General features: G+C 37.9%; 2 protein-coding genes across 2 annotated transcripts in view; one reads left to right on the forward strand and one right to left on the reverse strand.

Annotated features, from left to right (window-relative positions):
- capn10 (calpain 10) overlaps positions 1 to 13,929 on the forward strand; it is a 139,720-nt gene that overhangs the window by 27,596 nt on the left and 98,195 nt on the right. The window lies entirely within an intron of this gene.
- On the reverse strand, positions 5,203 to 12,824 carry LOC127645522 (phospholipid scramblase family member 5). The gene is made up of 8 exons (XM_052129170.1): positions 12,732 to 12,824; positions 10,366 to 10,651; positions 8,472 to 8,546; positions 8,092 to 8,284; positions 7,785 to 7,896; positions 7,599 to 7,698; positions 5,799 to 5,857; positions 5,203 to 5,694 (listed from the first exon to the last, which is right to left on the reverse strand). The coding sequence occupies exons 1-8, from the start codon at positions 12,777 to 12,779 to the stop codon at positions 5,668 to 5,670; spliced, it is 900 nt and encodes a 299-aa protein (XP_051985130.1). The 5' UTR covers positions 12,780 to 12,824; the 3' UTR covers positions 5,203 to 5,667.

Below are 13,929 nucleotides of genomic sequence, written 5' to 3' on the forward strand. Positions count from 1 at the left end.
TGTGTGTGAAAGCGTGAATGTGAGCATGTGTGTGAAAGCGTGCATGTGAGCATGTGTGTGAGAGCGTGCATGTGAGCATGTGTGAGTGAGCGTATGTGAGGATGTGTGTGAGAGTGAGCGTATGTGTGAGCGTGAGTGTGAGGATGTGTGTGAGAGTGAGGATGTGGGTAAGAGAGAGAGTGTGAGGATGTGTGAGAGTGAGCGTATGTGTGAGAGTGAGTGTGAGGATGTGTGTGAGAGTGAGGATGTGGGTAAGAGAGAGAGTGTGAGGATGTGGGTGAGAGAGTGAGTGACAGAGTGAATGTGAGGATGTGTGTGAGAGTGAGCATATGAGAGGATGTGTGTGAGAGTGTATGTGAGGATCTGTGTGACAGTGAGTGTGAGAATGAGCATATGAGAGGATGTGTGTAATAGTGTATGTGAGGATGTGTGTGAGAGAGTGAGTGTAAGGATGTGTGTGAGAGTGTATGTGAGGATGTGGGTGAGAGAGTGAGGATGTGTGTGAGAGTGTATGTGAGGATTTGTGTGACAGAGTTTGAGGATGTGTGTGAGAGAGTGAGGATGTGGGTAAGAGAGAGAGTGTGAGGATGTGTGAGAGTGAGTGTGAGGATGTGTGTGAGAGTGAGGATGTGGGTAAGAGAGAGAGTGTGAGGATGTGGGTGAGAGAGTGAGTGACAGAGTGAGTGTGAGGATGTGTGTGAGAGTGAGCATATGAGAGGATGTGTGTGAGAGTGTATGTGAGGATCTGTGTGGCAGTGAGTGTGAGAATGAGCATATGAGAGGATGTGTGTAATAGTGTATGTGAGGATGTGTGTGAGAGAGTGAGTGTAAGGATGTGTGTGAGAGTGTATGTGAGGATGTGGGTGAGAGAGTGAGGATGTGTGTGAGAGTGTATGTGAGGATTTGTGTGACAGAGTTTGAGGATGTGTGTGAGAGAGTGAGGATGTGGGTAAGAGAGAAGAGTGTGAGGATGTGTGAGAGTGAGCGTATGTGTGAGAGTGAGTGTGAGGATGTGTGTGAGAGTGAGGATGTGGGTAAGAGAGAGTGTGAGGATGTGGGTGAGAGAGTGAGTGACAGAGTGAGTGTGAGGATGTGTGTGAGAGTGAGCATATGAGAGGATGTGTGTGAGAGTGTATGTGAGGATCTGTGTGACAGTGAGTGTGAGAATGAACATATGAGAGGATGTGTGTAATAGTGTATGTGAGGATGTGTGTGAGAGAGTGAGTGTAAGGATGTGTGTGAGAGTGTATGTGAGGATGTGGGTGAGAGAGTGAGGATGTGTGAGAGTGTATGTGAGGATTTGTGTGACAGAGTTTGAGGATGTGTGTGAGAGAGTGAGGAGGTGTGAGAGAGAGTATGTTAGGATGTGTGTGAGAGTGTATGTGAGGATGTGTGTGAGTATGTGGGAGTGAGTGTGAGGATGTGGGAGTGAGTGTATGTGAGGATTTGTGTGACAGAGTGTGAGGATGTGTGTGAGAGTGAGGATGTGTGTAATAGTGTATGTGAAGATGTGTGTGAGAGAGTGAGTGTAAGGATGTGTGTGAGAGTGTATGTGAGAATGTGGGTGAGAGAGTGAGGATTTGTGTGACAGAGTTTGAGGATGTGTGTGAGAGAGTGAGAGTGAGGAGGTGTGAGAGAGAGTATGTTAGGATGTGTGTGAGAGTGTATGTGAGTATGTGGGAGTGAGTGTGTGTGAGGATTTGTGTGACAGAGTGTGAGGATGTATAACATATTGTTAATATTTCACTCACTATCAGTCGTATAATTTCAAGTCTCTCACTTTTTGTTGGACGCGTCCCTGTTTCCAGTTGTCCGATGATCTCAGATAGCATCTTCTTCCAAGGAATTTCAAAACTATAATGCCAGCTGTTGTCAGGCAGTTGATGAGGTGTGAAACCAACACTTGAACTAGATGTTAACACTGAGTTTGAACTTGCTGAGCTGTAGGCACCTAAAGAGATGCAGAAGTACACAAAGAACATAGGCTGTTATGAAATAATGCTACATGCACTGTAAAGCCATCTATTTGTCCACACAATAAAAAATTTGGGGTGTGGGTTAGTTAATGTTTCAATCCATCAAAGAAACAGATGATACACTAGGAGATGCCAGAGCTGGAAAAGCCTAACATATTTACATCCGGTTTTATAATATATTATGGTCTTTCAATAAATTATGGCTTGTACAACAGTGTGTGAACATTATTTAAGGTTGGGTATATCATTGACAAACACCTAACAAGCAAATTCAGGTGTGATGAATGAAATGTTCACCCTACGATTCTTTATGTGAAAAATGTAACAAAATTCATCAAACTTTCCTGAAATACTAGAAGTAGATCTAAAATAGAGCTAAAGGTCCCATTAAAGGCATTCAGTACACGATGTACTCACCAGAAAGGGACATTTCATCAGGACTGTCAATGGCTTTATTAGAGGACAGTCGGTTGCTGGAAGGGCTTTCAGACACATCACTTTGACCTTAATAAAGGACATAATCATAGACTCATGTTGTGTAATATATTTTGCAAGAGTAATACAAATCCAGTAAAATCATATACACAAAGACTCACACTGTGACGCAGAAGATGACTGCCGATGATGACGGTAAACATGACATTTAAATGCGTTGTAATTTCTGAAGCGTAACTTACAACCTGCCATACAACATGCATATAGGTAATGTGCCTCATTTCTGTGTAGCCCTTGATGTTGTACATAACCTTTTAGGGTTTTCACAGAAACACTACAACTATTACAAGTGTAATCTGCAAACATCTTTACATGGTACAATTATCACCTTTTTCCCCTGATCTTGATTTTAGCAGCTTACGCAATTTACCTGCAGGGAGAAACAAAAACAAGCATGTAAGTGTATGGGACATGTTAAGAAATCTACAAAAATTTGAAGAAATATATTGATAAATGTATTGTATCTAAAGTACTGAATACTATCCGTGTAACCAGTGAATCCCTATCAGTTTATGTGCTCCTGTTTCAGCGTGTGCTTCAATGACGACAGCGTTTTAATTTTGAGTGGTGATTAAAGTTGGCATAAAACGAAAATATATTGTATATGTGAAAATGTCCCATTGGATTGTAGGAAGTTGGGCATTGCTAACTGGGGTGGGGTGGATGGGTGAGTTAGCGTTTTTGATTAAAGATTACAAGGGCATATTAATATATTAGAAAAATTATATTGTGCATGGATAACTCATTTATAATAAGCACTGCAACATTCTTTAAAAAAGTTATAATTTTCATGGCTACTAAACTGAATAACTACTAGTGCATTCAACTGTTTGAACCAGAGCATTAAAAACCATTCATGACCGACCCATCACTAAGCTGCTCCTCATTCATGAGGCGGGTTGAAGTTAAGAGGTTTGACTGACAGGTTCACTACAGATGCGGTTAGCTCTGACTACCAGTAATAGTACGCGCTCTGAAAATCCAATCAAAGGACGTGAAAATGCTGACGTTATTGTACTGCTAGATGGCCCCGGTCAAAGCCCCGGGTGCAGTCACATCGAAATCTGATTGGCTGATTATATTTGACTGATTATCTGATTGGTTAAAGCAACAGATTCATTGCCATTCATTTTAAGCTACAGGCGCCCGCACTATCGACTCTGAAGGCCTCGAGGCAGATTTCTTTGACCCTGGCAACACATGATGGCTGAAATATGATTGGATAAAAGCTCTAACATAAACATACACTACTAAAAGCAGCGCAACCAAGAGAAAGGCTATGAAATTAAGAGAATGGACTATTTGGAATAATGTAATACTCATTCATGGAAAGAATATATTATAGTGCAAGTCAGTGATTCTGATAGTGTTTAGGCCAGCAGAGAAGGCCTTGCTGGCCCTGACGGCCCACCACTGGATGAACGTATCCAACATTGCCTCGGAAAACGGCAATTTGTAGCTTTAAGACTAAATACCTACGACTAATATAACGTTAACTTAATTACATATTACTGGGCAAGTGGAATATATACGTTATATCATCGAAAAAAATAGCGCTATTCGATCGATGGCTGTTTGGCAAATAAGTTTTCCCTCAGGTGGAAAAATAGTTGGTAATAAAACGCAACAGAAATCATAAAAATTACAAAACTTTGAAGTAGGACTTGGCTAAAATCAAACAAAAGAAGAAGAAAAAACTAAAGTAACACGGTACCATCAACCAAGACCTGCATTTTAAACATTATCAAGACTTTAAATAATTACCGGTTTAAAGTTTAAAACACACAGGCAACACGATTCAAAACGGTAAAAAAAAAATATCCTCTCATAAACTCACATATAGTAATGATGAAATTAGAAAACATGCATTTTACCTGCTATTTATCGCTTCACATCCAAGATTGACGGTTATGATGAAGGAAGGTCCAAGGTCGAGTGATTCCTGTTGCGCGCGCGCGCGTAGCTGTCCCACCACTGTGCGCTCAGAAGGGATTGTATCCTTGCGCCAAGGCGGGAATTCCTTCAGTTCAAATATTTAAAATCTCCATAGCTGTCATTTAAATATCAGCGTACTTAAAGAAATAATGTATTATTATTGATATTATATTATAATATTATGAGAATAAATGCGTAAAAACACTGAACGCAGCAGAACTACTTTGACAAGCGGAACAAGTTGTGGTCAGTCGCAGAAGTGATGGAACTGATTCTTTCGGATAGGTCGTTAAAACGAACCGGTTCAAAAACTGATTCACAGGCTCTTTTACAGTCAATGAGTACAATGTTATAATCAAAGAACCTAATAAATAAATAAAAAGTGAATAAACTTATCTTAATTAACAGACCAATTTCATAAACCATGTTTCTTTCTCTCTTTTCATTCCGTTAAAAGGTAAATGCTAATCTATTAATTAATATGTAATATTATATAAATATCAAAAAAAAAATTTTAAACATTTTTGAAGTATTTAAACATTTGCATATGTCTTCACAGTATTTTTCTGTGAAAAAAAACTATAAGAAAGTAAAAAAAAACAATCGATTTTTTTTTGTAATGCAGATTGACATTTTTTTCATGTAATTTTACACAGGAAATGTACATTTCCAGTATATTTCTGTAATTTGACGTTTTTTTTACCACAATTCAAAAATACATGGAAAATCTGTAAAATAAAACAGTAAAATTCCGTAAAATTACAGTTTTTTTTTACAGTGCAGGGACAATCCCCCCGGAACAACTTGGAGTTAAGTGCCTTGCTCAAGGGCACAATGGTGGTGGCGATGGGGTTCGAACCAAGGACCTTCTGATTAACAGCCCTGTGCTTTAGCCACTACACCATCACCACTCCAATATACTATTACAATACTATATTCTGTACTCTAGAGTACTTTACATTACATTTAAAGCCAATTTAATTTTTTTTCAAAGGTGTGAAGAAGCTTGTGTACAGTGATTCTTGATGTACACTGTTAAGTGTACAGACTGCCGTTTGCTCAGAAAAGGATCACCCATTCATGTTCATTGTGGTTGTCATAGAAACATGATGATGCAGTGTGCTCCATCTTGTTATGAGTCATGCGCTGTTTTTATGTTGCTGAGTTTAAGCAGTTCTCCAATTAGTCAGAGGTGATGTTAGCAAGTAAAGTCTGAAATCTTCCAAATTTTGCTTTTGAACTCCCTGAGAGATCTATCCACTCAGCTCATTTCAAAAAACATATGATTCTGCAAACAGAGAGAGGGAAAAAAACTAAATAATTTACAGTTAAAATGTATGTGCTGATCTGCTTTCCACTGTCAGAAAAGGATCTGTGTAGTTGGTGACTTACCAGGAGAAAGGTTGCAGATAGCAACAACACTTTGGTGTTCAAACTCATTCCTTGAAGTACTAAGAGAGAAGGAAATGTTTTTAATAGCTACTCCTGTAGCTAGAGGTTACAAAGTCATTTAATATCCGTAGTTCTACAAAAAACGAATTTATAGTTGTCAAAAGTTTCATTGCTCTGGTTAACTATTAGTGTTCCGTTCTACAGCAGAGTGTGTCTGGGTGGATTACAATCGGGTCAAAAAGCTTTAGCCTGCTAGTGAAAATTCTGTAGTGAAATTTAATTTAATAAAGAAAAAAAAAAAATATCTAATGTTATCCTAGCATAATTTGTAAATGTTCCAAAGAGCATCTTATTCATGAGGATGCCTACATGCCACCAATATGCTAATTAACCAAGGTTAATTCGCCATGGGTTCCCTCTGGAATTTTCTTATGGGTTATTTTTAGGAGTAAAACATTACTTAAAAATACTTGGATGTTTTGTTCAACAACATAAATTACACGCATACCTCAAACTTTAATTTTTAAGTCACTGTGTTTTAAAAAAAATGTATGTTGGTAACAAGTTGCTTGACAAGGACTTCAAATCCTACAACAAGTGTGTGAGTGAATGTGCCTGACAAAATGGAAACCAATTGTAGTTCTTATCTAAAGGAACACAGCAGCTTCAAATTTCATGTTTGGGGTATGCCTGTGTAATTTATAGTGTAGAACGTCCATGTATCTAAAAGTAATGTTTAACACAGACATTATTTTACTCATTAATCCAAAACTGCTAGTTCTCTTACGGGTTTTTGGACTACAACATGAAAACTCTATTGAACACAACGATTATGCTTTAAAAGTCGACAATGTGTAAGGTCATGTAAATGCCTTAAATGCTTTTCTTTTATTGAGTTAGCGTTGTAAACAGTTACTCGGCACATCTAGATTTTTGTCCATTTCCCAGAGATGGAGCACTGGTATTAACATGAATGGGAGAAATTTTAGGAATGCCTAAAGGCCAACGGATGTAGAAAGGGAAGTACGTCCAGCCTAAAAAGGAGCCTTTTAGATACAGACATCGGCTGTCAGTCAACTCAAGTGCACGCATGTGCTTTAGCTGATCAAGCCTGAAAATTTTTTTTTTTAGCGTGATCTGAGATATAGAGTGGAGTGACTTGCCTTAAAAGGGACTTTGATGTAAACACCACCAGCGCTCTTACCAGCTTATCCAATGTGCGCAGGTGTTGCGCGCATGATGTGTTTTGACATCAAAAGCAGACAATAATCTGAGGATTTCAAATGTCATGTAAATGCAGTTTCTTGTGTCGTTGTATTTTTGAAATAGCTGATTTTTGGTAGTTAGCGTATTGCCGTGCATAAACGCTCATTGTCGGTTTATTAAGCATAATCGAAAAAAGATTGTGCATGTAAACACGCTGTCACAATTTGCTTATTTAATTAGTGACCAAGAATGTTTTTTTATTTTATTATTTACTATCCCATATTTTCAATATGGTCTCTTTTGGAGCACAATTTGATTTGCCAACTGTCCCATATCAGCAGAGATGTCCCGTATTTTGGCTGAATTCAAGACATCTTTTACATTGTCCCTATTGGCAAAACACTAGAGGGGGATCCCTGTCCCACAAGTGCTCAAAATGTTCAAGCATCCCATTTTCATGTGGCAAAAGAGTTGAAAACCCTAACCCGAAGGTACATGCCTAAATCTGTAAATGTAATTTTAGACTAAACATACAAATCTGTTCTCAGTTCTGAAATGTATACCACAGGAATTGAATGTGGATATCAGTCTTACCATCCAGTCCAAAGAAATCATGATCCATGTTACATTCCTCATTATATCCAGGCCACCTCTTCCATATTCGCCCAATGCTCTCACCGATACTGGACACCACCTTATGTCCCCAGCAAATCAGAAAAGATGGTATTTTATAATGTATAGTACAGTATGCAAGAGGTGGAGAACTGGAGAACTTCTGACCTGGAGCTCTTGTTCAGCAAGGCAGCGTGTATTACAGCAGGAACCTTGGATCCTCACAAGCGAGATGCCCTCTGAGTCACAGACCTCAAAATATGGCGTGAACATACTCCACCTGATAAAACACCAGATCACATCTCTAGGGTTAGACACAAGGTGAAGAATTAATAATAGGTTATGCATATCAATTATTAGACACTTAAACAAAAATATCAGTATCTTATTGGTCACTAAAAACCAATATTGTTCGATCTCTCTATTGCAATATTCTGGATATGAGACTAAGGTCTGGTTTGCATATTATCAGTACCTTTGGTGAACTGTCCCAATGAGTTCCCTGTCTGGTGTGTAAGCCCTCATTTCCATCAGGCAGCACCCAAGCCAGCACATCTCCGCCCTCAGGGGTTTCTCAAACAGAAAGACGCACTCTGCATCCTTATCAAAGCCTTGTAGTGAGCAGGAACGAGCTGGGCCACAGCACTGCAAGCAAACACATGAGCTCTCTGACAGAAATGAGAAGACAAAGAAAGGTTTCGTGGTGTAAATCAGGATTTAATGATGAAAAGTTTAAGCACGAGGTAAACCAGTTTGAAGGAATTTATTATCCATTGACTGTTCTACAACAACCTGAAAGAGCCAAACATTTATTAAAGTTTGCATGCAGTTTTGATGACTTTGACATATGTTTACCTTCCACAGCCACAAAGAGCTGATCTCTGGTTTCCGAGGTGATGCTGTAGGTTCTTCGGGATACACACCGTGGACCTAGGACACATGACAACCATCAGAGTGCCAGACTTTTAGTCTAAGCTCAAATGCAAATAAACTCAGCAAAAAAAAAGAAATGTCCTCTCACTTTCAACTGCTATTATTTTCAGCAAACTTAACATAAACATAAAAACAATCGACAACTAATTTCTTCGACGACAAACGCAAGTCCGACCATCACCACTGGTGAGACAAAACTGATCTGTTAATTATTTGGATTTTTACAGAATTATCTTTAAAATATAGTGTACTTTTTTTGCTGAGTTTATAAACACCTTTATAAAACCTTTGAATCTTCGTTCCAATTTCAAAAAGTGACACTACTGAAAACAACAGCTTACACCAACATACATTTCCATGCTGGTCCAGGCTGGTCTGTGCTGGTTTTGTGCAGGTCTGACTAGAAGACAGCCTGAGCCGGTTAAGCTAGTCCAACAAAGTCTTGTGATAACGCGTAATTATTTGAGTCGGTGAAAACACATTACTTTAAATGTCACAGAAAAAAAAAAAAAAACATTTTAGTCAGCCTTCTATCCAACACTTTAAGAAAGAAAATGTTTGTGAACAATTGTGTACTCATTTCATATTTTTTTATGCAATATAAATGACTGATGTATGTCAATATCCTGTAATACGTGTCACATTTTGTAGTGATCAGGCGAGAGAGCAATGAAATGCAATAATCCTTTAATCCACAACCAAAGAAGATGAGAATACGATGAATAAGGTTACAAAACATAACAGTCATCTGTGATAACAAACACATGCAACAACAATCATTTGAAAATAAGAACTGACAATAAGTGACTGAAACTAGAGGGTATATATATATATATACAAACAGATGACTGATGAGGGAACATGGAGAAGATTGAGGGCAGGTGAGAGTCATCAACAGGTGAATGCTGGGATGTGTAGTCCATGAGTGAGGGGAAAAAACATGAGGCAGTTCATGACAATACGCCTACCTTGTCTAGTTCCAATCCTGATGTTTTTCTTCTTCCGTGGTACAAAAAATATAGATTTTCCTATTATACCATTTCTATGTTTATGGATAGACTTCATGGTTAGGTTTAGGTTTGGGTTTGGTTTAGGGGTTAAACTTAGGAAAAATCGAAAGCACGCTTGTTTAAAACCCCAATTATTCAATTTGTTCTGTAGTACACAATGGGGATTTTCCTGTTAAAATCATGTTTAGGTTTAGGGTTTGGGTAAGGGGCTAGACTTTATTGTTAGGTTTAGGGTTTGGGTAAGGGGCTAGACTTTATTGTTAGGTTTAGGGTTTGGGTTTAGGTTAGTGGTTACATTGAGGAAAAATCTTAATAACATCATTCTTGGTTCGTTTACTTTTTCTCCAAGCTAGTAAACGTCATATGTTTTCGCCATCTACTACTATTATTACGACATGCCATGAGACATTGTATTCAGGGGACCAGCATTTAATGGGATTATATGAGTTATTCAAGAGTAAAGTGTCGCACCCCTATTAGGGCATGTGTGGTGCTTCAACTCATCTTGGATACAAAGTATTAAATGTAAGAAGATATGTTAAACTTCCACATGCAATCTATCAAGTTAGCTAAAGTGACTATGTGACCATTTTGAATACATTTGAAGTAATTTTTGTATGACTAACACCTGAACACCACCAAAGTGAACAAATTAATCAATTATAACTAAGTGTATTTTAAATCATTAAAAATCATTAAGTGCTGAAATTGAAGGTCTGTTTTTAGGAAGTGTAGTTACTCATATCCTGAGGCTTATACAGGCTTCATTTTACAATCAAGGTTTAGGAATATGGTAAGCATCTCACCTTGTAGCTCGGGTCTGGCAGTAATGTGGAGTCGAGTGACTGTTCTCAGAACAGCTAGTTTTGCCAGTCTTTTACCCTCACTGTCTGTATCTTTCCTTCCAGCTTTCGCCTTGTCATCCTCTACTCTGTTCCCGGTCTCAGGTCCTACAGCCAGTGAAGAGAGTGAAAGATCCTGAGTGTCTGTGGTAGGTCTGATCTGTCTGTGGAAAGCTCTGAAGAGCATGTCAATATGTTTCTCCCTCTCCAGACCAAAGGGAAGAGGCTGGGTGGTCACAGAGGGTAAGTCCTGATTGAGAAAGAGAAGAAGAGATTTGGAGGGTACAAACATGGAACATTTGGGAGTAGTCATTTTCTGAGGTCAACAGATGAAGAAACATTTGAAAAACACCTGTTTTACAAGAAGAAACATCAAGAAATAACTGATACATACACTGGCGGCCAAAAGTTTGGCATAATCAGATTTAGCTGTTTCAGAAGGAAATTGGTACTTTAATTCACCAAAGTGGCATTCAACTAATCACAAAGTATAGTCTGGACATCACTGATGTAAAAACAGCACCATCACTATTTGAAAAAGTTATTTTTTATAAAAAAATCTAAACAGCTTTCTCTAGAAACTCGTCAATCAATCATTGTTTTGAGGAATGAAGGCTATACAGTGCTTGAAATTACCAAAAAACTGAAGAATTCATACAAGGTGTACACCACAGTCTTCAAAGATAAAGGACAACTGACTCTAACAAGGACAGGAAGGGATATGGAAGGTCAGATGTAGAAATAAACAAGAGGATAAGTACATCAGAGTCTCTAGTTTGAGAAATAGACGCCTCACGTGTCCCCAGCTGACAGCTTCATTGAATTCTACCCGCTCAACACCAGTTTCATGTACAACAGTAAAGAGAAGACTCAGGTGTGCAGGCCTTATGGGAAGAACTGATAAGAAAAGGCCACTTTTAATATAAAGAAAAACAAAAAGAAAAGGTTAGAGAGGACAACAGATCATTGGAAAAGACCCCATTGAGCTTTTGTGGGACCAGCTAGACTGTAAGGTGCGTGAGAAGTGCCCGACAAGACAGCCACATCTATGGCAAGTGCTACAGGAAGTGTGGGGTGAAATGTCACCTGAGTATCTGGACAAATTGACAGCTAGAATGCCAAAGATCTGCAAAACTGTCATTGCTGCATGTGGAGGATTTTTAGATGAGAACTCTTTGAAGTGGATTAATAAGTTCTGATTTTTTTTTTCAAATTGTAAAAGTAAGTTTTCACATTATTAATTAATGTTCTGACTATATAGTACAATGTGGTCAGTTGAATGCCACTTTGGTAACTAAAAGTACGAATTTCTTTCCATAAGAGCAAAAATTTGAACATTATACAACTTTTGGCTGCCAGTGTACAATAAAAAAAGTCAGTAGGTTATATGTTCCCTCTTGAGCTGCGTAAGCAGAGAGCTAAACACCAGCAAAATGGACTGCTTTATAAAAGTTTCATAAATACCTTACTCAAATCAACCCATTTATACATGAGAGTAATAATTATATTCACAACATAATATTGCTATATATATATATATATATACACACACTGTAATGCTATAACTTCTGCTATAACTTCTGCACAGGCAAATCTATCAAATGAACAGGTGAACTTGAACTTAGTTTCGTGCAAGCAGTATGGTGTTGCAGTTAAAAAAGCACTTCAAACAATGCAATGTCCTGTACTAGCTAAAACATAGAAAATTAAGTACAGTCTCTAACACATGAAGAATTCTGATTACAGTAACTTCTAAAAAGTAGCTAATACTTTAGTGTATTCATTACATGCTATTGAGACTACATTTTACTAAAACAAATTTGTTTTAAAAATTACCTCTCATTAAAACACAGTCTCGTATTACAGATTTAACAAAATACCATCCTTCTATGTCTGAAAAATGACATTTCTGCTCTCTGATTTTTGGATAATTTATGTGTGAAACACTTTTCATTTACAGAATGTGACCATCCATTCCAAACCATTATCTTTTTGGAAGTAACAGTGATAGCGAAATAAAACAAGACTAAAAAATGAAAACTGACAAACTTGAGCAAGCCTTGATTTAATATATCTCTGGATTTCCCGAATAGACACTTATGTCTATTCTATTGTGAGTAAAAAGCCAACCCCTGGAGATTCTAGGTGGCTTTCTTTCTATGCAAAATTAATTTTTGTGATTGAGCTATTAACTTAGTTGTAAGAATGTTTTCCCATTGAATGCTTAGTACAGTTCAGCATAAAGTGACAAAAAAAAAATTCTACAGACATATTTAAGACAATAATTAACTGTCAAGAGGACCCATAAACAGCAAGAGAACATGTCTTACCATTGTCTCATTGATCAGGTCTGAAGGTTTGTAGTTGTCTTTGTGCATGTGCAGTAGTTTGTTAATGAGAGGTTCTTTACTGAGAAATAGTTTCCTGGCAAAATTCAAATTCTGTGTGTGTCACTAGTTCTAATGCTACTCCTACCCTCAACATCCCCTATCTGCCCCCCTCTCTCCTTCCCGGAACTGGTCTTTGTGAAGTAGAAAAGCACTGGTCAGCCATGTAATTAAGATCCTCCTTGAGTTAGTAGGGGGTAGAGGACCTAATGAAACTACCCCTGTCCCACTCACACATTTAGTATTTATTATTTAAAGTTTATCTGTGTAAAGTTATATAGCCAGTATCTCACACCTTTGTTGACATGACAACATAATGCTGATAAAACCCTGTAAGAAATGTTGTCTCACTAAAATATATATATAAATGAGGGATGACTGAAAATTATTATCTGTGTTGATGAACATTATGCCACAAATGCTGTTGACTGAGGATAATTTGCACTAATCCCAGAAAGGTCCTTTTAATGGCCTTCTTTGATTTTATATTTACTCAGTAATAGAATGGTACATTTGTTTATTTAAAAAACAACAACAACTGCACAATAATGGCTATCAAATAATATGTAATTAATATATTAAACAAATCATCAGTGACATTTTTGTCTCAAATGGATTCAGATCCAACAAATTGTCTCTCTGGTGAGCTTGAAAATTAAACCATTTTCTGCACAATTAAATTGTAGCACTGTGACTATGAGCCCTTTTTCCACAGTGCAGCAAAATCTGAATGGCGTTTATCTCTGGATTATCTTCAACAAAATTCTCTAGTCCTCTCTGTGGATCTGGAGTTTGAGTTTGTCCTCTTTTTTAAAACTGTATAGGGTTGTGTTTAACCTGTGACATCCCCTAGTGAGATTTCAGGCAGGTATTTTTGGGGGTCTCCAGTGAATGGTTTAGATGGTGCCTGGTTAAAATGGCCCATCAGGAATATTCCAATGGTGTCTATATAAACAGCAATGCCATGATGATGAAGCACACCCTGTCAATCACCCTGGCAACCAGAAACCACTCCTCGTATTCTTGCAGAGCGAAAAGAATGGTTATCAGTAATCCAGACATCAGCTGAGGTTTTTCTAGGATAAGAATGTTAAACCCTACTGCAAACATTCAGTGGAAGAGCCTGTGTTTGTTGTGCAAA

This window comes from Xyrauchen texanus, chromosome 6 (assembly GCF_025860055.1).
Source record: "Xyrauchen texanus isolate HMW12.3.18 chromosome 6, RBS_HiC_50CHRs, whole genome shotgun sequence".
Lineage (NCBI taxonomy): Eukaryota > Metazoa > Chordata > Actinopteri > Cypriniformes > Catostomidae > Xyrauchen > Xyrauchen texanus.